At 36.0% G+C, this 24,475-nt stretch overlaps 1 protein-coding gene across 5 annotated transcripts in view; it reads right to left on the bottom strand.

The window, feature by feature from the left end:
- plppr2b (phospholipid phosphatase related 2b) overlaps window positions 1-24,475 on the bottom strand; it is a 52,793-nt gene that overhangs the window by 27,760 nt on the left and 558 nt on the right. For 4 of the 5 annotated variants that reach the window (XM_016473333.1, XM_016473335.1, XM_016473336.1 and 1 more), the window contains exons 1-3: window positions 15,627-15,731; window positions 14,177-14,282; window positions 836-1,024 (exon numbers count right to left, since the gene is read on the bottom strand). In XM_016473333.1, the coding sequence (XP_016328819.1) occupies window positions 836-1,024; window positions 14,177-14,251 (264 nt within the window). In that variant the 5' untranslated portion in view covers window positions 14,252-14,282; window positions 15,627-15,731. Of the gene's footprint in view, window positions 1-835; window positions 1,025-14,176; window positions 14,283-15,626; window positions 15,732-24,475 lie in introns of those variants that run through there. The other variant, XM_016473334.1, reaches the window with a different exon arrangement.

Raw genomic sequence — 24,475 nt, 5'->3', positions numbered from 1 at the left:
GGTCACATTAGTGAAATTTTGTGGGCAAAAAGGTCCACCGTAAAATGTAGCGATGCCTCAAGAACTGCTCGCACAGCTCATTTTCAAACCAAGAAGCTTGCCATTGGTCAAAAAGGTGAATTTATATAACAAATCAGCATGCAGAAATCTTTCACTTTCACAAGAAATTCCCGACTGCATGGATTCCTATTGAAATGACTGGATTTCACCAAGATGACACAAAAAACACTGTATGCTCTGTTGGATTTGTCCCTTTATACACTGAACCACTCCAAAATTGTCTTAACTAGTTTTAGTAACTTACACAGCTGGTTAATCTGTTTGTTTTTTTTTTGGCAAGTAAACCAACCTGACCAGTACTAGGTGACCAACCAAAGCCAGCATGAAAGTGCCAATAACTAACATTACATACAGTATAGCTGGTCACTTAAAGTGTTTACTAGATGAACCATTTAACCCTAGAATGCATTAAAGAGCGAGTCTGCAATTAAAAGAGATTTTTATATGAAATCAAAATCTGCTATTCACAATTTATAGCTATATACTTATAAACAATACTTAAAAGTCAAATCTTGTGTAATTTTGATTTCTCCCAAGATATTTTAGGAGGAAATTAAATGTCTTTAGAAGTAGTTTTTCTCGTTCTTTTATCCAGATTGTTACCAAATGACATGAGTCGAATGAGTTTGTAAAATATCAGATGCATAAGATCACATTAACACACATTCACATTCAAACACACTCATTAGCGATCCCACACGTTGACACAATGACGTACACACACGTGTGGCACCTCAGAGAAGTGTGAGTTTATGAATGGCAGTAGAACTCTTACGGTGACGGTGGGGATGGCGGTGACCAGCGAATACACCAGCACCGGAGGAGCTCTGCTGTCATCTTCAGGTCCTGGATACGGCTTGGAGAAGGCTTTATCGAAGCAGAAGAATCCTTGAACGTGCACCGGGAACGTGTCCGTATACTCAAAGTAGTAAGCCAGGAGAACCGTTCCTGCCATGATCACCAGCTGGAAATAGAACATGATTCCAGGTTAGAATAAAAAAATCCGTTCTAATACGTGGACGGTGGCGTTCTGGAATAAAACACAAGCTGCAGTCGGAATCTTCGGCTGAGTGAAGGAATAAACACAAGAAAATAAAAATGACAATTTCCCCCCCCCCGTGAGAGAAGTGACAGAAGATTTTGTGGCGTGAATGAGTGAAGGCAGCATGAAAGGATGCTGAGAGAACGGCTAGAATCTCTTCAGCTGTGCCTATCTATAGAAATAAAAAAAAGAGAGGCATGGAAGACAAATAAAGAAAGAGAGGCAGTTTACAGAAAAGAAAACAAGCAAATGAGAATGATCAAAGGATAGAAGAAAAATAGGGGAGGAGGAAAAGAGATGGCAATGTAGTAGAGCGAGCGAGAGAGAGAGAGAGGAGGACTGGAGGGATGAGAGAGAGACAGAAACCCTGGGAGAGAGAGAGAGAGAGAGAGGAAGGGGGGGCGTGTGCATCTGTGCTCACAGCGGGAGAGGAAATGGGTACATCGCTACAAGTATAACATGCAGTTCTTTTAGATTTTTTAGGCAGCAAAGATAAATGGCATGCCATTTATTACAAAAATTGATGGAATGGCACTCTCACAGAATAGGGTAGGGCCTGAAACTCTAAAAAAATGTTTTCTTTCCAACAAATGGTCAGTGAAATTGCATGCTTTTTTTTCCAGAATCTTTAGAAAATGCTGACAGACAACCCTAAATATTATATTAGCCATGCATACAGTGTTTTTGTTTATTAGTTAGCAATTTGTATTTTACAGCAATAAACATTACATACATAAAAATGTATAAAAAATGCCATGGCAGAATGGGAAGCAGGGTTCCATATTTAGCCTAAACTCTGGCTCAGTATGTGGTTTGCTAGTTTGGAACCAACAGTTGGTTTACATTTGACAAACTAACTTTCCCATTTTTTTTCTTACAATAACTTAGGTAACAGAGTTGATTCTAATCTAATAGTTAAAAACAGTGTTTTGTGCCTCTAATGGACAAGTGTCTTGAGACCTTCACAAATAAATAATAATTCCTTGTGACACCATCTAGCATTCTTAAATATGATTGGTGAGAAAAAATAGAACTGAGAATGGGAGAGAGAGATGGAAAGTGCTGGAGTGTGAAAAGTATTTGCACACATGTGTAGGTGCACCTGTACAATGCAATTAGATCCATAACCCTTTTATGTCAGTGTTTCCACTAATGTCCTATGAAACATTAATAGCCTATAGTTCAGCACAGACTCATAGCAGCTGATGTTCAGAGACATAAATCGAATGTTTTTTCCTCATCACTCTGTTCCAAAACTCATTATTAAAGCCAAAGTTCTCTCCATTTTTAACAATTTGAAGTTAAACCAAATAGATAATAGACAGATTTTGTAATTAATTTACTAAACACCTCAACCACTTTATAAAAGACTTTCCCAGCATAAGTTGTTTAAAAACGGTCAGAACTGCTGGATCTGAACAATTTGACTTAGATATACTGTAATTAACAAGAAACTGAACTTAAACACATTATATGATAGATTTAACACTAGTATGTAAGGTAAAAGATTTTGAATTAAATAAAAAATCTATTCTGAATATCAGCCAATTTTCTTATGTCTCCATTCATTAATATTACACTGGGTTGAATAAACAATTTGACTTAGATATACTGTAATTAACAAGAAACTGAACTTAAACACATTATATGATAGATTTAACACTAGTATGTAAGGTAAAAGATTTTGAATGAAATAAAAAATCTATTCTGAATATCAGCCAATTTTCTTTAATTAATGTCTCCATTCATTAATATTACACTGGGTTGAATAAAAATGTAATAGCTTTTATTGAAATGACAATGCTATTCTATTTTATAGTGGTGAGAAAACACTGAATTTGTCTTTATTGCTGTACTTTCTGTTCAACCCAGTTATGTTGTGATATTTCCCCCTTTAAAAATAATGTTTGTTGCTTCTAACATCAAACTATAATAAATCAAATTATATAAATTATCATTTTTAACTACATTTTCGAACACTGGTAAGTTATAGTCTTTATCAGTATTTTGTTCACACAAACCAGCTTCGTGAAGCTCAATAGTTCAGTGCTGTGGAAATCATTACAGTGATCCAATTTAACAGACAAAGTATTCTGTTTTTGGCACAAAGAAAGAATATTAACTGTAAACAATGGGGTGTGCTGTGAATAAATTTACTTGCTAAACCTGTTATTAAGACATTTTCGGAATTAATCATCAACCCCCATAACATTCAACTGCAAAAAACTAATAATTTAAGAACTGCCAATTGTAAAACTCATAGTTTGACCACTAATCTGTATATTAGTGAGGGGGTTTGGGGTAATGCATCCCTCTATGGTGGTCCCTCAGTGTCTTTCTATGGTGTTTACAGTCCTTGGCCAGACATAAACCTTTGAAATGATATATATATATATATATATAAATGATATAAATATTCCATCACAAATAATACCTTCAACAATAATGACTCCCAGATAAACTACAGTTCTGTCATGACAACTCTCGGAGGGACTGGCATGGTAATGTACAAGACAATGTTAATGTATTTGGTCTTGGCAGAATAGATCTGCTACGCTGCTGCTGCGGCAGAGCAAGTACTTAGACTTCTGTGAGCATGTCAGAAATATTGCTGCTGCAAATATAACATACATGAAATAACCCCATATAGCATACATGAATCACCTCGTAGCAGATCTATACAGGTGGAGCTGGGGAAGGTGGAGGGTTTCTGAAGCAAGCTGCAACTGCTACGGCAAGCACTAGTCATATATTTGAATGTTGAGCAGTGAGCTCATTGGCTACCGATACAGGAGAGAACCAATCAGCTGTGCCATGTGATAATGATGTCATTAGGTCAGATTGAGTTAGACCTATCGGACTGCGCCATCTAGAGTTTCATGCCAAAACTCTGTATTTAAGCAAGGCCAGTAGATATGCAACTTCCAGCAGAGACTCCGGAACTACATGTCTACATGTCTACAAATAAAAATGTTTTTTCCAAAGCCTAAATAAACTGATCCAGAGGGCTAGTTCTACTCCTGGTCTTGAAGGGGAAATTGGTAGAGATGATTATTGGCAAATTCTATCATCCAGTACTTCGAGTTCGTGATAAACAATTCTGAAAAACCACAAAGCTCTTGTATAAACCTTTGCCTACTTATTGCTTCATTCTTGCTGTACTCCAGTAAGATCTTTTCTGCTGACTGCTTCTGTCTCCTCCCGCTGTGCGTGCTTTCATGTTATTTCTGGCTCCTATCCCACATGAACATGAACATGAGTTTTCCGCTCTCACTCATCTAAAAGCTATCAACAGAGTTCTGCACCCAGCTTCAGTCTGCTTTGTAAGTCCCCACAGTGCTTCCTAACCTTTTTTTTGTCATAGGTACCTCAACAGCCACATCAGTAGCCTTTCATCAACATCAAACTAGAAACGGATTTAACCAATATTATACTGGATATCTTTCAACAGTTTGATTTATTTAATTAAAGTACCATTTATTACAATGATTTACCTTTAAACAAAAACAATACTGTGGGTGAAAAAGACTCATTATTAAGTATTCCCTCCTTGTAATGAGACACATGATATTGTTTGTTCACGAGCCAACTCACATTACTGGCCAACCATAGAGAATCGTTCTTATGAAAAGCCTAACAATGATTTACAAATGTATTTACAAATGAAATTAATATTTTAGTCATTCAAATCCTTCCTGGTATGAAAATGACCACCTCAAAACAAATTCTGATGGCTGATTTTCATGCAGTCATGCAATCTAAAGATTCTATTGCTGGCTATATAAGATAAAACCCAATTTGAATCCTGCCACATTCACACAGTCCTGTGTCACAGGGGTAAAAATGATGCTTTCCAAAGTAGGTTACAGCTAACAATTTTGATGGCTTCATCTAACAGTTAATCAAATGAAATAATTCAATCTTGACACAAGGCTTTGAATAATAATTCGCTCATGCCTCATATTCTGTGTTGATTACAGTATTCTAAACACAAACAGTCTAATACAGTTTTAGTGTGGCATTAACAATTTGCTTGAAGATAATCCTCATTCAAACATAACCCAGAGAAATCCTCTCTAAACTGGTTTGGAATAAATCTGAGAAGATTTAAACTGATAAAAACTTTCACAAGAATCCACAAGTCTTGATAGATATACTGCGGTATGATGTTCTTAATTTTTAATAATTAAGGATGGATTAAACTGATCAAAAGTGACAGTAAAGACATTCACACTGTCACAAAAATTCAAATAAATAAATACATTTCATCAAAGAGTCATAAAAATAAATGTATTATAGTTTCCACAAAAATCTTAAGCAGCATAGCTGTTTTCAACATTGATAAAAATAAGAATAACAAATCAGTAATCAGAATGATTTCTGAAGGATCGTGTGACACCAAAGACTGCAGAAATGATGCTAAAAATTCACCTTTGCTCATCACGGGAATAAATTACATTATTAAATATATTAAATTAGAAAACTTTAATATTTTAAATTGTAATAATATTTCACTGTATTAATGTTTTACTGTATTTTTGATCAAATAAACATGACCTTGTTGAGCATAAGAGAATCCTAAACTCTGTTGTGTGCTGTATTGTGTTATATAATGTTCCATGTGTATATAATTACTGTTTTAAAGCTCAAAATAGATTTGTGCAAAATTATCAACACGACCTGTAAGAGAAATGCAATTTCATTGCTTCATGTGTACATGTTTGAAAGGCAATGAAAGCAGATCTGACTTTGTATACTGTGTATTCATTCAACAACAATGTCTGATATTAAACGATAATAGCCTGAATGTTTAACTATAATGTGAATGTCTGTAATCAAGTGCACTCAGACTAATGCTTGAGGTTCTTCGTCAAAATGAATGAAAAAATGCATTGCACAATGACCTGACAGGAGTGACAGAATTTAGTTCATTATCTCATTTTCAATGGATGTGCTAATTGCAAGCAGAAGGCATGTGCGCTTGCTTAGCAATGCTAGAGAATAAAGGTCACACATTCACATAAACAGCAGGAAAGCAGGACAGATGGGCACAAGTCAAATGACCCTAACATTGTCAGATGAAACAATTATAAATGTATCCAAGAAACAAGGCCAGTTTTGACAAATTTTGGGTGAGTGCTGCATATGTCATAAATACAGTTCTCAGTTTATTTGTTGAGAGAAATACGTCACAGACGTGTTTGATGACAAATGGGACTTTTAAAGAGCGGTCCCACTTTTGTGGCCTCATTTCTCAGAGCGAGTCCATTGCTTAGTCAGTTTTTTAGTCTTTCTGAATTTTTAACTGCTGTGCCAGCAAATAAAAATTAATTCATCATGCTAACTCTGCCACTCTGTCAAAAACTGACAAGATGGTGACGGAGAGAAAGAAAATGTCTTTGGCAAACTTTAACTATTGCCGTTAGCAGTTTTGCACAGGAAACAGGAAAAAGCAGCTTAAACCGGTTTCTCAGCCAGACCAAGCTGGTTATGTCGGTTTTAGATGGGTTTGTGGACCAGCTGACCAATTAGTGAAACCAGCTTCGGCTTTGCCAGGCTGGGGAGAAGATAGACTACCTTAAACCCCTTAAAACCAGCAAAAACTCATGCAGAATTAAGCATTTTAATTTGGCTGTTTGCAGCAGGATGATCTTGCATCTTTACTGTTAAAGAGTGTAAAATTAGTAATTTAACAGTAAAGTCTTCCTGACAAATGACAGTAAAAATCTTGAAAAAAATTATGAAAAATTTACAGCTTAATAGTCTCACCTAAATAAAAAATTTGCCGGGGAGCTTCCCAACCAGTCCAATGAGATAAGTGTGCCCTCTGCTTTTCACATACAGTACTGTATTTCAAAGGCAGTACACAAAATTTATAGTATAATATACAGTGGTGTGAAAAAGTGTTGAGTCCCAAAGCTTTAGAAATGGCTTTATAACCTTTTCCAGACTGATAGATCTCAATTACTTTCTTTCTCATTTGTTTCTGAATTTCTTTGGATCTCGGCATGATGTCTAGCTTTTGAGGATCTTTTGGTCTACTTCACTTTGTCAGGCAGGTCCTATTTAAGAGATTTCTTGATTGCGAACAGGTGTGGCAGTAATCAGGCCTGGGTGTGGCTAGAGAAATTGAACTCAGGTGTGATAAACCACAGTTTTAACAGGGGGGCAAACACTTCTTCACACAGGGCCATGTCGTTTTGGATTTTGTTTTCCCTTAATAATAAAAACCTTCATTTAAAAACTGCATGTTGTGTTTACTTGTGTTATCTTTGACTAATATTTAAATTTGTTTGATGATCTGAAACATTAAAGTGTGACAAACATGCAAAAAAATAAGAAATCAGGAAGGGGGCCAACACTTTTTCACACCACTGTAGATCAAAGTTTTCTTTCAGATTTACCTGCCACAGATATATTGATTATTCATACTTCATTCAAGACTCTTTCTTTTATCAATATTTCTTTAATCAGAAAACAAAATCATGGTTCTTGTCACATCTTGTCACATGAACGGCTACTTTGCAATTAGCTGAATCATACAGAAGGTTATATACAGTGTTTGTGTGTGTATAAACACATACACATCCCCTACACAATGGAGTTATCAAATGCTTTTATGCAGAGTGATGGAAATAAATGCTTTAGCACCACATGCGAAGCCGTGGTGAACAGATGGCAAGCATGCAATACAAAAAGTTGTGTGTTTTATTTATAGAAGTACAAATTGAAAAACTTTGTTCACAAGTGGATCATTCCTATTACTCTTATTCCTCCTGTTCCAAGAAACCCCAAAGAGCCACTAGTTGAGAAGTAAGCTACATCTTTTTTTTAGCATGCATTAGGCTTTTTACAATAGCGAAGCAAGCAATATATAATCCTATATTGCACCTGGGGAAATTACACTGCTGTATTGAGAGCAGGAATGGCTGCAGTATTCTTTATGTAGTGTAGGCTACAAGACATTTTGAGTTGCATTTCACAACTTGTTGATCGTAATCCATTTTTCTATAGATGAAAATAATAAAGTGGCAGAGCTACTGAAGGTGTGGGATCATACAACTGGCTCACTGAAGCTCATGTAGGATGATGCCCACACATGGTTAAAATAACTGATTTGAGATGAATAACAAACTGGGTCTGTAAACCTCAGAGGAAAAAAAAAACTTTGAATAGAACTCTTTTGTATGATTTTATTGTTGTTTGTTTCAGCAAGTTATGCTGAATTGAGAATTCATAAATGCAACTCTACCAATTATTCAGTGAAACAACTGCATGATTGCCCATGTATTGTGCACGCAAGAGAATACATTAGTTAAGGTTTTACTGTTACAAAAAGTAGAAAACAAGAGACCTACTTTAGAACAGAAAAAAACAGATTATTTTTTGTGCAATCTGCTCAAATTCTACCAGATCTTTTTTTCCTCAGCAAGCCAAATTAATTATTCATGGATAGGCATTCCTTGATTTCAAAGATTTTGCTTTTTCCAATAACATTTTCTTCATTTACATTGTATGCACATATTATTAGTGTCTACTGAGCACTACTCAGGGAACCATGGTTACATAAGTAACCTGAGACGTTTTCTACTTGCATACAATTTCCCAAAGGATAATTTCTTTAAGTTACATATTTTATGATTATATTTTTCATGCAACACATTGCATACTTCTCTTAATTTGCTTTTGGCTTGCTTTTGTGATTGGGCTGCAAAGAGCTAAGACAAACTGTGATCAAAGTAACGATCTTTCCTCTTGGCGAACACTTCCATGTGTTCCTCCCACTTCTGCTGTTCTGTGGAAGTTCAGAATTAGTCTCTTATCTCTGGTCTTATCTAATCTCCAGCAACACACTCGCCTGAACGCCAACACGGGAATGAGTTATCTCCTCTGGGGGACATAAGCGGGGACTTCAAAAACTGAGCCCTAACGAAACATGTCTAACAGATTACAAGAACGCTGGGTGGTGGCAGCTCATGAGGTGAGCAGCTGGGAGATTAATTCAAAGGTTGCAGGTTCAAATCCCAACTGGAAGATTCATTATTTGGAGAATGAATCTATCTCCAATGCATATATTTAAAAAAATTAAAGTAGTGTAAGTACTGCTCTGGAAGTGTAAATATTACACTGTAAAAAATGTTTAATTCAATGTGTTGCTTGCTGTTTCTTTGTGAAATTTACTAGAAATTTCTAAATGAAAATTGTTTCTACATCAGGGTTATTATCGTTAACAAAAAATAAAAAAGACCTAATAAAACCTAAAAAATGGTGGACATATAATGTTTATTTAAAAAACAAACTTTTTTTCCACTAAATACTAAAATGTTAAATAAAATAACAAAAATAACAATAAAATCAATATATATATATAATAAAGATCAATAACAGGGGTTTACAACTTTTCCAGGCCAAAAAACAAACAAACTTGCAGACAGAGAGATAAAGCATGGACCCCTTCATATGTATATGTATTCATATGTATTCATTACATACATATAAAAGCATTGCATTTAAAGTGTGCAAAGTATATGAATATTTTTACATACTTTATGATGCTTACATTGCAACACCACTAAAATAATAATTTTCCTACAAGTCATATATATACAAGTCATTATTTATTTTGGATTCATCATTATTTTCCTTTTTTTCCCTTTACAAATAGTCTGAGATCAAACAAACAACCCTGCAGTAATGTCACAGACCCTGCATTAGAATACATTATGAAGCATTAGCACTGATTGAGGTCAATATGATAAGCATTTTATACATATGGAATGACATTACACAGGTATGTTAATTGCCATGGATCAATAGTGAAGTCAGTTTTTAAATGGAAAGTTGGAAAGTAAAGTAACTGTAGAATAAACAGTTCAGTATGTTTCAATGTTCAACAAAGCTAGCCCAGCTTGGACTTCATTGAAGAAAGTTGTTTAAGTCACACCAAGTGTTCACTGATATAGCCTGTCAGTGCTGAGAGATCCTCAAGCTTTTCATGTGCAGATAACACATGTCCCACAGTGATGAGACGAAGCACGAAATGAAACCGAGCTGGAATGGCATCAAGAAACAGGGAAGGAAAAATGCCTGAGACAATTTTACCAAATGAAACTGATAAGGAGATGCAAATGTAGAACAAAGGATTATGGGCCACAAGAGAGAGCTGGATTCCAGCAGAGAGCGCTACTTTGCTACATGAAAGCGTGCTGGAGACACTGAGGAGGCTGTGCGGGGTTGGGTACCTCCAACCTCTGGCTGTGTTTGGAATACTAGCTTACTACCTACTGTGCAATATATACTGTAAAAAAGGCAGGCATTCCATGAAACATTATTATACTTTATTATCAAATGACCTGCTCGTGTTCTAAATGAATGGCTTCTAGTTATCAACTTAAATGCATTAAAAAATCTAATTTTCTGCAACAATGATTTAAATTCTATTTAACTTCTGATCAAATAATGAGTCAAAATAGGGATTACAGCAGTAATGAACTAACTCAGCATGCTCACTACATACTGAAGAAATAATAGGAGCAAAGTTAGTATGCTATTAAAACAGCTATTGTCCTTTTGTGGATTCAGAGTTTGCCAAGTAAATCTGAAATATCTAGAAATATATGATAACAAAACTTAAAAATGCTAATAAACATGTATGTTCTAATAATGTTTTGCTAATGTTTCCATTATGAAAATGTTTTTTTCTTGGCTATATATGAATGCTAAGGGAACATTCAATTGCATCATTCCAGAAACATTATGGGAACATACTTTTAAAGGGGTCCTATTATGCTTTTTCAACTTTAGTTAATCTGTAATGTTGCGGTTTGAGCATAAAAAAGATCTGCAAAGTTACAAAGCTCAAAGTCCAATTCAAAAGGAGATATTTTATTTAACAGAAATAAATTTTCAAAAACTACAACGAACGACTTGTTTGGACTACAACGCACATTTTCCGGGATTTGTGATATCACAAATATCGACGAATGGGACGAGACCTGGTTCAGCTGCATTAGAGAAGGCAACGAGTGTTATCATCACTATGTCGGAGACACGCTAGCTTTCCCAAGGCAGACGAACTTAGAGTGGTTACAATCATCCGGGTTCAAATCGCGCTCAAATTGATTTGATTTCGATGCAATATTTACACTGAAGCTCGCAGGCGGCTATGGTAAGGGGCAAGACATTTCCCGATCAGGCGCCGAGTGGTGACAATCACAACACACACTGGCCCAGCTAACCAATCACAGCACACACTGGCCCAGCTAACCAATTACAGCACACACTGGCCCAGCTAACCAATCACAGCACATTTTGGATTTCAGAAGGCGGGCCTTCATTTGATACAGGAACTATTCGAGCCGTTCATGCCAGACTGGGAGAGAGGTGTTGTAATCATTTAAAATATGTGAAAAATAATGTTTTTCGAACAACCTAGTATGAGAGCCTGTTCTAGTACACCCCCAAAACAAAATCAAGACTTTGTAAAAGAGCATAATATAGGACCCCTTTAAATGTTTCCAGAACATTCTGAAACAAGTAATAACAGTAACACTTTAGTACAGGGACCAATTCTCACTATTAAATAGTTGTTTATTAGCATAATAACATATTGGCTGTTTATTAGCACTTACAAAGCACATATTCTGCATGACTATATTCTACATCCCTAATAATCCTACCCAATACCGAAACTTAACAACTGCATTACTAACTATGAATAATCAGCAAATTAGTAGTTTTTTGAGGCAAAAGTTGTAGTTAATGGTTTGTTAATAGTGAGAATTGGACTTTAAAATAAATTGTGACTGTCATAACATTTAAAAACAGCCATCTAATACATTTTAAAAGAAAAAACATTGCATAAACGATGTATAAATAACATTTTTGTGTTAACATTTTGAGAACGTTTTTAAAGACCAGATAATTTTTAATGAACATTCTGTTAATGTTACCAGAAGAACTTTGTTTGTAACACTGCCACAGTTTTAGCCAAAGTTCTAAGAATGTTCCCTGTTGGCTGAAAAATTTAACAACCGTTTCTTTCTCAGATGTATATGATCACTATAGAAGTCTGGTCACATATAAACAAAACCTTGCTCCTCTGCGGAAACTGTAGAGCAGCCAGCCAATCAGATTAGAACTTTTCAAATGTATTTTTCAAATTGAATTTAGTGTGAAATTTGCAGATGGTCTGTGCATGGGCTGTGGGTGGTCTGTGGACGTGCTGGCTGATGCTGAGGCTGGGAGTCTTCTCACCATGCATTAAGTGTTCCAAGTCGAAAAGTCAGATGAACAGCATCTGCGAAATGGCAGGTGTTGAGTTTATGCTAATTGACTATCTTTCAAATATTCTTTAAAGCCTACTCCAGCCATTTCCTTGAAGCCTATTAAATTTATTTCTCAGATTAATCTTTAGGACAGTGGTTCTCAAAAGATGTATTATTACCCAAAAATGGATCACAGGTGTGTCCTGAAAACCTTGAACAAAACTACAGAATGCAAGATTAAAATAAATACTCATTTCAGGTTTACTTGCGGTGAGGATAAACTGGGTTTGTGTTTAGAACCGGAAATGACTGAAATCCAACAAATGTCAGTTTACTCATTCAGTCAACATCATGTTAATAATTTTGCATATTGTTATATAATTCACAAAAAAAAAAAAAATCTGTCATTCTGAGTAGGATGTTCCAAACTTACATGATGTTTTTTCTTCTATGGAACATAAAAGGAGATCTTTTGAATGTCCAAAATAACAGTGAACCCTATTAACTATTTCAAATGTAAAAAGCCCTAAAATGTTTTTATTTTTTTCTCCACAGAAGAAAGAAATTGTGCCACGGAAGGAAGATGTTGTGCCACACAAACTTTAAAGTTTCAATTTAATGACTTTTTAAAAAAATAGGCTAAACTAATAACTTTGGTACTTTGTTGGGTCATTGCTTGATTTCTAATGAAGCAAAACCAGTTTGGACCCAACCAAATTTGGACTCAAATGTGTATTTAATGTATGTTAATGTGTACATTTGGTTACATTGGAAAGCCTGTGAATTTTGAAGTCCCGTCAAATTTCTATGGAAGGCTGATGCAAACGTTTTTGGCTGGAATCATTGCCTCTGCACTGGGCCTAGAGTGACTGAAGCAATCAGGCGCTGTGTAGGCTAACGCTGCTCATTAGCAGGATTAATTAAGAGTGCTTTTGAGGGTATTTGCCTCCGAGACCTAGGAGCCAACGAGGACTCCGGAATAAAGGGAACATCACAGATGAGTAAAGAGGTCATGGAGTTATGCCAGCCTGACAGTATACTGTGACTGAGTTCAAAGGATGACTGTACTGTTCATGCTAATCTTAAGTGACTCATGCGTCGCAGGCAGGTATACTGCGTGACTCTAATGTGTTCGGTTCTGGAAGAATTTATTAGAGCTGCCAGTCAGGGGAGCAGAGTTTCAGGTACAGTTTAATGTATTTCCGCTCCACAGATTATTGAAAATGGCAGTGCGCGTCTCAGGTGAAGTGTTAGAAAAAAAACAAAAAACCTCTTTCTTACTGAGGAACGTTGAACACTTTTAAAAAGTGCTTTCTGAATTCAGTATTCTCACTCAAAGCTGCACCACAAACTAAAGAAATTCTGTCATTATTTACTCACCTGCATTTCCAGGTATCAGTTCAAATCTGTATTCTGTTCATTGTTTCCATTAAATAAGGATAATTCTTCTGACAAACCTTCATGAAGGTACTTACTATTGAATTTTAATTTTTGGGTTAATTATTACTTAAGTAATGATTTCTAAAAGTAGTGAATTCTCATGCCTTTATACAGACACAACCAACTTGGAGAGTTACTATGGTATTTCATAAGCTACAAAGACAAGATAAAATCTCAAAGGAAACGCTGAACAAGATAACCCAAGAGGATGTACAATCCCTTTGAAGACTTTGAAAAGTTAAATTCCTTTTAGTTCCACTAGAGGGCAGAGCATAATGTTCATGACAAAAAAATGTGAATATGGAAGCATATGGAAGGGTGGACTGAGAAGTGAACAACCTCTAATCCAGTGAATACTGTAACTCACCTCTACGAACAGGAAGCATGGCACTATATATTTGCTCCTTTTAACTCCTCCCCTCCCCACAATCCTCCTGTCCATCTCTTCTGTCTTCAGTATATCAAGCAGACACCTAGAATAAACACAGGCATGAAACAGTAATTTCAATGAGATCATCTTACTTATTCAGTTACATTGTCCATGTGGACAACATTTTAGATTTAATGCATGCATATTATTATCTAGAGCACTGCAGTGATGATGTCATTTTGTAGGCCAACCCATAGGTTCACATCACCTGGTTCTCTTGACAAAAACACAAAAGGAGTTTTCCACTGGCGTTTAGATTATTGCAGAAAATAAGATCTGTGACAAACAAAAGTTTATTATTACTAGTAATCCAGTAGATTACTAGTAATCTAGTAAAGTAATCCACTATAGATATTTTAAGCTAAAACCACTACAAACCTATAGAAACACGGCACCTATAGTACTTAAAGACAATAACTAAGGGAAATAAAATCTATGATTGATCATTTTTCTTGATGCATCTACTCAAATACAAAATTTCTTGCTTTTGTATAAATACAGTATGGGGCCATGTTTACAATGAAAAATACAATCCCAGGTTTTGCCAACAGTACATTTGTGGAAAAACAGTCCCAGTGAGGCAAATGGCTTCATGAATGAACTAAACAATGAAAATATGAAAATGCAAACATTTGAGGGTTGGGTTCAGGGTAGTGGATAGAAAATAGTGTTACCATAGTACAAAAAGGAAAGAAGTCAATAAAAAGTCCACCATGACCTACAACTATGGTGCATTTGTGCAGGTTCCTCAGATACACGTCTCCTCGTGTTTCGATAAACCACTTGTTGAGCTTACAGTGTGGAAAACTACTTTGGTGTTACAACAACGGTTTTCAAACTGTGGGTCACAAAAACTGCATTTAAACATTTCTGACATAACATTTCTCAGACCTCAGTGTTTCCTGCACAGCTAGTCTGTGTGTTCACACACACGCTGCATGCAAAAAGAAAAAAACAAACTTACAGGACAATCTTTGTAGTCCAAATGACTCCTATGAACCAGTTCTTTTAATGAATCATTCAAAAAGATTGACTGAAATCCCTGAAACGGTCAGAGCTGCTACTCAATCAACCTATGACTCACTGTGAGTTCCGCATAAACACATTTCATTACACCAAATACACAAAATAATGTTCTTTTTAGCAGCATCATATGACCCCTTTAAGGCGTCGTTACTTCAGTACAGCCATTAGGCTGCTCTTACTTGCTGTGCCACTAGGAAACCAAAATTAGACTCTTTCTTTATCTCTATACCTCAATGTCACTTCTTTGTTCATGGTTATTCTGACTTTTATATTGGTTATGCAATGTTCATGATGTGACTACCCAGTGTGACAAAAACAAAAAAAAAATATGAACTTAAAATGAACAAAAGTATTTTCCCACCTTATATTTCAGCTTCACTTTTGGCGAGTCTCAAGATTGATTATAGCCCTCTAGGTAGGTCCTATCATGACAAAATGTCGTACTTCCTGTTTTCAAATACTGCAAAACTGGGGAAAAACCTATAACAAAAAGTATAAAGAAAAAGTGCACTGTCAGCTCACGAGTGGCATGCACTTTTTAAACTTTAGCTGAAATTCTAACAGATGCAAACAAGTTTCAAATGGTTTACACATAAATATTTTATCCTCTTAAAAATATGTGAAATTAGGGCCTAACATTAAAGAAAGGACATTTTTACTGAGAGAAAAACTAATCAGATTATTGTACTGTGTTAATGCATTACCTCGATACTGAAGGTTACTGGGTGTCCAGATGCATGTATTTGTAGCACAACAGCAAAATAAATTGACATATTATTGCAGCTATTCCATAAGTAATGTCACCATGGCATGAGATTATCCATAAAACTATTACACATTGACAATAATTTTTCCATCACCAGCTCTGTATCATCAAATTGAAATCCTGTCTAGCAGTGCAGCATCAAGAACATTATCAGCACAGCGGCTGCTCGTTTCATTTGCAGAAAAAGAAAACCAAATTCCCACTGTGCCGAACAGAAGATGAGTTATAGGACGAGGGACTGAAATTTGAGATTAGAATCTTAGTGCAGCACTTCAGAATTCTCTCGTTTGATGTGTAGGTCACAGACACACGCTCACATACTGTATATGTCACCCCCAACCAAGAATGCATTAGTAAAGAGACCAACAATAAGAATATAAGCTCTCTTCTGAGACTCTGCAATGATCAAGATCACTTTTATGTTTTCTTCACTATTGTTACATGAGGAGGGGGAGAGAGATGAATAAAGACAGATGAATAAAACATGAGGTTTAGCTTCTGTCTTTAGCGCTGTGTTCCTCAGGCCCAGCAGCAAACACAACACCACAAACATCTTGTAGCTGTCACCATCTACACAGAGCCATTAAAATTCATCATCTAAAAATGCTGAGGCTTGAGCTGAAAAAGCACAAAAGTGATTTTATGCACCAATTATGATGCAATAACTTAGGTCTGCAAGTCAACCGAGTTAAAATAGGGAACAAGATATTTGTGCTCCTTACTGGTGCTGTAAAGTTTTTAATGATTTTAAAAAGACAGTCTAGCAGAAAGCTTCCAGCTAACAACTCATTGTTACCAGATGCAGTACAAAACGTTCTCTGAACACACCTTTTGAGATTCTTCTTTGGTCAGGCAAGAGATTCTCAAATTTCTATGCTGGATCAGGCTGGTTTATGTTGGTTTGATAATGGTGTCCTCATAAATAACTCTTTCACTATTCTCTTTAATTATTTGACTATTTTCTCACATCTCTGTTCTAGTCTGCACTTCTCTAAACAACTTGGTACTCTGTACTGTGGTACTTGTAATCTTTAAGTCGCTTTGGATAAAAGAGCCTGCTAAATGAATAGATAAACATTAACGTTTGGCATCAGTGTTGTCAAATCTGGTACAACCCAAGGCAGGGGGAGATTATCAGTGAATAATACATTTTGTCCTGTTCTTCACACAAAACTATAATGACACTATAAGCATTTAACAAGGGTTTTAAAGGGAGTTCACCCAAAAATGAATATTCTATCATCATATGCTCAATCCTAAATGGCGATTCAAACCCGTAACTGATGTGTGCATTGATTAATGTTTATATGTGAATAAAAGCCTAAATTAAGTCTGCTCATCATACAAACCGAGCAAGTCTCTTCAGAAAATGGAGACTAAACTGTTAAATTCTTATGGTTTAGTTTTATGATCTCTTTTTGAACATTTTTTTTCTTTAAATTTTTTAACGCCATGTCAGCTTCTGTGGCTATGTTTATGGCGAGAGCAAGGTTTAGTTATTCAAAATTAAAACTAAATAAGATGTTCAAGATTTCTTTTTAAAAAACTCAAAATTTAATTTTAAAGGGGTCATCGGATGCTACATGCACTTTTACAAGTTGTTTGAACTGAAATGTGTGTTGGCAGTGTGTGTACACAACCACCCTATAATGATAAAAATCCATCCAGTGGTTTTTTTTAATCTACTAAAATGTTTACCCCTTTCTCAAATCGAGCCGATCTCAGATCTATGATATATCTATGGTGTAATGATCTATGAGATAATCTCACACGCCTCTCTGTGTGACGTCACAAAAACAGGCCCCTCTCACGATAGTTTGATTGACAGTAGCATTTCAGCACAGACTGGACTTGCGTCTTACGTTAGACCCGCCCTGAGTGAGCTGTCATCAGTCCACCATTGTTTCACCGCCGGAGCAGATGTAGACAAGAATGACTCCTAAGCGACTGAGGTGTTCTGTTGTTGGATGTAATAATGAATGAATAATAATAGTAGTATCAATTTACTCCCGACATCTGAGCTACTGAAGACGCAGTGGATTACGTTTGTTTCTGAAGGGAATGTGCGCCCCGATCTACATAAATGTGTTTTCCAAACTATGTTACAGACTTTTCATTAAGACCCTAAAGAATCATATCAACTTGTGGAAAATGGGCATCGGATGACCCCTTTAAAAAACTTGTGATAAATGTATTAACTTTTTGAAGTGTCAAATTGGTAGTTGCGTAGACTGTCAATGGACAGATTTAATTAAAAATATCTTCATTTGTGTTCCAAAAGATTTGGAACAACATGAGGGTGAGTAATTAATGACAGAATTTTGACTTTTGGTTGCACTATACCTTTAAGGACATTTAGAATTCAAAAACAATAACTTTTTTTAAATACCTTAAAAAATATGGTAGCAACAATTAATGTTTTACAAACTTAAATTTATAGTACAAAACCTTATATTTTGTTAACCGAAATAATGTTAAATGGTTACTCCACCCCAAAATGAAAATTTTGTCAATAATTACTCAGCCTCATGTCGTTCCAAACCTGTAAGACCTCCGTTCATCTTCGGAACACAAATTAAGATATTTTTGATGCATTCCGAGAGCTCTCTGACCCTTCCATAGACAGCAATGTAAGTAACACGATCAACGTCCAGAAACTTAGCAAGGAGATCGGTAAAATAATCCATATGACATTAGGGGTTCAACCGTAATTTTACGAAGCTACGAGAATACTTTTTGTATGCAAAGAAAATAAAAATAACCACTTTATTCAACAATTCGTCTCCTCCGTGGTCACCGTAGCGCCATTTTGGAGAGTATCCACTGAACGCAAACAGCGTATGCTATTCTGTGTGGGCCGTACCACACGGAGGTCTTACGGGTTTGGAACGACATGAGGGTGAGTAATTAATGACAAAATTTTCATTTTGGGGTGGAGTAACCCTTTAATATACTAAATATACCAAAAACACACCAATAATGTTTATATACCATAAAATACAGTCAACCCTTTAAAGTTCATTACAAGTAGCAAATACTTGCAAGTAGTAAATACAAATACACAGAAGGTGCATTGTCATGTCTCACAAATAATGCAATACATTAATTTAAACATTAGTTTATTAACTTAAGATGTAATACAAAACTCTAATGCAAATAACTTATAAGAAAAAAACTTATAAGTTAATAAAAAAGCTCAAATGTTAAGTGTCATACAGAGAATTCTGGGAATATAAATGCACCATTTTTCACAGAAAATTATAAGAATAATTGTTCTTTTTCACTTTATCCATACATACATCGTAATATACATAGTAAGCGAACTTTCCATTAATCAATACCATTAAAAGGTTTTTACCATACTTTAACAGGTAAAACTACGTTCATTTTTACAGTATAGTCTAATAGGGAACAATCTGTTTTTGCTGGGTTAATCATAACTGGGCTAAATCAAACAACAATTTCAAACACGTCTGCCATGTTCTCCTGTCTAAAATTCTGTTTGAAGCCTTGCGCTGACTAGCTGCTGAAGTGACAGCGGCACTAACACATTTTAGTTTTGTCCTGAGGACCAGCTGCATCTGGATAATCCTTTATTCCTAAAAGCTTGATTTGGCTGAGTAGGTGAAATAACTCTATACTGCTCAAACTCTTGAAAGTGAACCGTCAAACCCTCAGTTCTTATGTGAGTGTCAGTGAGCGCTGCTCTTACAATTAACAATACACTGACAGACCACTGACATGCATCATAAAACCTGGCACCACACTGAAAAGTGGGGCGCTGCATTTACAGCAAACACACAGCAAAGGAAAAATGAGCACAGGTGCACGTTCTTAAGAAATCCATCTTCAAAGGGAAGTCTAAGGCAACCCTTATGATACGTCTATCCTCTGAGCTCTTTAAAACATACACTCTTAGCAACAGAGAGAAGGAAAGACAAATTCAGGTCACTGCTAAGGAGTACGTTAGAAACAAGGAGAGCACAAGGGACAGAAAGGACAACAAGGCAAGATCTTTAGCTCACATTGTATCTTGAAAGTAGCTTATCTGGGTTTAAAACTTAACCTTGAACAACAATTTTTAAAACATTAACCATTTTTTCAGGCGATGGTCATTAGAATTTAGTTCAATCAGCAAAGTACTACTAATGAATATCTAATTCGCTGATGACACTGGTTGGTTGATGGCAGCACAAGAATACACAAGGCCCCAAATCCTGCATTAGTGACTGTCCTGAGCTGTGACGTGAACGGCAGAAGATAAATATAAGCCCATTTCACGCTTTTAAGGGCACTTCAAAAATAGGGCACTGATTAAACCATCTACTATATAATTAAATATCTGTGAATTATTTGTCAGAAAGCATGATTATTTTGAATGGCTGCCAATGGAGGAAGATGCTATTTGCGCCCATAATGTTGTAGTTATATCTACCGGTAGAGGCTATCTGAACCATGCTAACCAATAAACACCTTAGGTCTGCTGATATCAGGTTGGCTAGCATGTCTTTGGAGGACAGCATTTTGCATAAGGAAGTTAGCAAAACGACTGAAATTGTTTATACACCTTTAAGCCATTTACACCAATCAAATAAACAATAAAAGAAACATTCTGCCACTAAAAGAGCTTTTTACACCATGCTACAGTAAATCCTGAGGCATCATCTTTTTTAACTTAGATAAAATGTTGGATTAAGCAACATTTCATGATTGTATTAAAAAAAGAAAAGAAAAGAAAAAAGCAAACAAAAAAGGTAAGCATGCATTTTGCAGTCCAAACCCAAAATTGCACTGCCACAAATATACAATATGAAAAAATAAAGTGCTTGTAACAGCAAATTGTTTAGCATCAGACAACCAATCATAAATTGCCTCATTAAACATTCATGCATTTTGTACAGCCACAGAAACTTTCACAAACTCTTTAAATGTTTAGCATCTGGGGAAAGCAGTTAAAAATATTGAACAGTGACAACACAAGTTTCTGATTTGTCCTTCTCTGTTTTTGTAAGACTTAAGACAACCAGAGCAGATTTATGTCTGATCAACAGCATGAGATTCTAGTAAGCCAATGTTTTTATGCTAATACGCTAACTTAACTAGCAAGATTTTTTGACAATCAGCTTCATCATAAACACAGTGAAATTTCAAAACCTGACTTCCCAGTGTGAAAAATGGCTCAAGATTATTTTAACACAGGAATAAAAAAGTGAAGCCTAAGTGAATAATTCTAAGTGTAAAAGCCCAATATTGTCCCTCCTACTGTGTGAAAGTACACTACAGTGCGTTATTTGTTAACCAAACGCGTAACTGTCTACACCAGAAATACATGCTTATCAGATCACTTGCAAGTGATTTGCTGCTATCTTTCATCTCTGTTGCATTTCAAACAACAGCAGCGGACTCAAAGACAGGGAAAATGGCCCTTGTTCATCCAGTATGATCTGAAGTTAGAAAATGAATGTTATGACAGCGCTCAGATGTTTCAAGAGGGCATGTGGGTCTCTGTGTCACTCGCAGTGCAGAAATCTTCAGTACCAGCTGCTGACATGGCTGCTTTATCCTCTGCATGATGGCCAAGACACGTCCGCACACTCTGATTTAATTACTTTGACTGAATCCACATAGTCTCGGGTATGGCTTTTGACTTGCGGGATTAAGTCTGGTGCACATTGATTGTAGCTTGTTCTGGCCAAGAACCACCTATGTAGACAGAAAAAGGCCACTTGACTGTTGGGAAAGCTGCCTACTAGAGTTTGTTTTCATGTGCCATTTAAGGGAGGATTTAAAAGTATTTATATTGAAATAGTTTAAGAATTTAAATTGCACATAGGTGTCGTTTTGCTGAGAACACAACCAATATTAGCAGGAATATGGGCAGATTTGTGATAAGAATTTGTCTAAAATAAAAAAAGGGAAAGAAAAGATATAAATCACAGGCATTGTTCTTCTACCCTGTTCAAAAAAAAAAAAAAAAAAAGTTTTGGGGGGTGGGTGCATCCAAATTGTTGAATAAAAAAAGAAGAAAAAAAAATCAATGGAATTATTACATTTATATAACATGATTTTGGAACCTAGAATTTTGGAATCTTTAATTTTTAAACATACCAAAATGTGGCACACAGTTATATAAAACGTTTAACAAAATGTAACTGACGTCGCAGATCATGGCCTTCAAATTATAAGTTACAATTCTTCATTATACATTGTTAATAATAAGAAACATTTATTGAGAATCAAATCATCATATTCAGGATCATGTGACACTGAAGACTGGAGTAATGGCTGCTGAAAATTCAGCTTTGACATCACAGGAATAAATTACATCCTAAAATATATTAAAATAGAAAACAGATATTTTATTAATATATTACCAATATTGATAATATAATATAATATAATATATATTTTATCAAATAAATGCAGCCGCCTTGAGCATAAAAGACTTCTTTCAAAAACATGAACACATTTTTTGACCCCAAACTTGTGGCCAGTTGTGTAACTGTTCATTCAATACAAATCACAACAGTTATTACTGTAGCAGGTTTTTAACTTTATCACCAATAGTGCAAGCTTGAGTTCAAGCGGCCATATAAGATACAGTGATTTGAGGTCAAGCTAATAAAGCCAATGAAATCATGAATTTTATTGAAACCAGATGGGATCCTGCTCCTGCTATACATCTATTGGCACAGAGCTGCAGTTTTACTTGATGTATTAAAAAAGGGTAATTGACTTACTTCAGCATGCATTGAACCTGGGCCATGTTACATAGAGTAGCTCTTGCCCAACATGCACTGTATATTTCTAGTGGTGCACAAAAACATTCACGCATTTGGTAAATGCTTTTATCCAAAGCGACTTACATTGCATTCAAGGTACACATTTGATAAGTTATTGCTTTCCCTGGGATTTGAACCCATGGCTTTGGCATTGTTAGCGCCATGCTCTGTTGTTTGAGCTAAATGGCAACAATTTAACAAGTGTGAGTTCTTTAAAGGGATACTCCACCCCAAAATGAACATTTTGTCATTAATCACTTACCCCCAATGTCGTTCCAAACCCGTAAAAGCTTCGTTCGTCTACGGAACACAATTTAAGATATTTTGGATGAAAACCAGGAGGCTTGTGACTGTCCCATTGACTGCCAAGTAAATTACACTGTCAAGGTCCAGAAAAGTATGAAAGACATCGTCAGAATAGTCCATCTGCCATCAGTGGTTCAACCGTAACGTTATGAAGCGACGAGAATACATTTTGTACGTGAAGAAAACAAAAATAATGACTTTATTCAACAATTTGTCTCCTCTGTGTCTCTCCACATCACCGTAGCGTCATTTTGGAGAAAAACCACTGAACGCAAGCAGTGTACGCTATTCTGTGTCAGCCGCGCTGCACGGATGAGCTGTTTTCGTTCAAATCAAAGCGTAAATACACGTAGAAAACGTGTCCTTGTGTCGCGGCTGACACAGAATAGCGTACGCTGCTTCAACAAATTCAACAAATTGTTGAATAAAGTCGTTATTTTTGTTTTCTTCGTGTACAAAAAGTATTCTCGTCGCTTCATAACGTTACGGTTGAACCACTGATGGCAGATCACAAACGACATGGGGGTAAGTGATTAATGACAAAATTTTCATTTTGGGGTGGAGTATCCCTTTACGTTTTTAATATTTAATACAAGGTTAGAACATTTGATAATGTAGTTTTCAGTTGATTCTTTCAATCTGATACTGGTTTTTGCATTGTGCTTGTCAGTTTTATGTGCAATATAGATCAGACGGCCAGTGGACAGACTGCGGGCGGGACGTGGGTGTGTCGTCTGAGGCTGACACTCAAATTTAGGGGATCTAGCACACTCTTGAAAATAAAGGTTCCAAAAGGTGGTTTTCACAGCAATGCCATAGAAGAACCATTTTGGGTTCTAGAAAGAACCTTTCAGTGAACAGTTCTTAAAAGAACCATTTTTTCCTCTTAGTGTAAAGAACATTTTAAGAACCCTTTCCTCTACAAAGCGGAATGGAAAGGTTCCATTGATGTTAAAGGTTCTTCACTCAACCATAGATGCCAGTAAAGGACCTTTATTTTTAAGTGTGTATGCTTACACTACCAAACAAACTAATACAAAAAAGTACAGCATGCACTCCTGAGTCAGTTGCAAAACTTTACATTTACATCACTGTCACTTTTGTTCAGAGGAAAAGACAAAGTCTTTCTGTGCGACACACAGTTCCACTGCGCTACGACTCCCTGATGTGGGTCAGACCCCGAACACAGTTTCTCCCTGCAACAGCCTTGATCTAGTACCGCCTCTGTTGCTTTCGCATTCAAAAGCATTGAATCCATTACAACCGGCTTATTGAGCCGCCCAAATGCCTGCCCACAGCCCACATTCACCATTATAAACACATCAGCGAGAGTGTGAGAGAGAGAGAGAGAGAGAG

The sequence above is a fragment of the Sinocyclocheilus anshuiensis genome, unplaced genomic scaffold (genome assembly GCF_001515605.1).
Source record: "Sinocyclocheilus anshuiensis isolate Anshui unplaced genomic scaffold, SAMN03320099.WGS_v1.1 scaffold648, whole genome shotgun sequence".
Taxonomy (NCBI): domain Eukaryota; kingdom Metazoa; phylum Chordata; class Actinopteri; order Cypriniformes; family Cyprinidae; genus Sinocyclocheilus; species Sinocyclocheilus anshuiensis.
The sequence above is the reverse complement of the archived record's forward strand: the minus strand, read 5'-3'. Positions and strand labels throughout refer to the sequence as shown.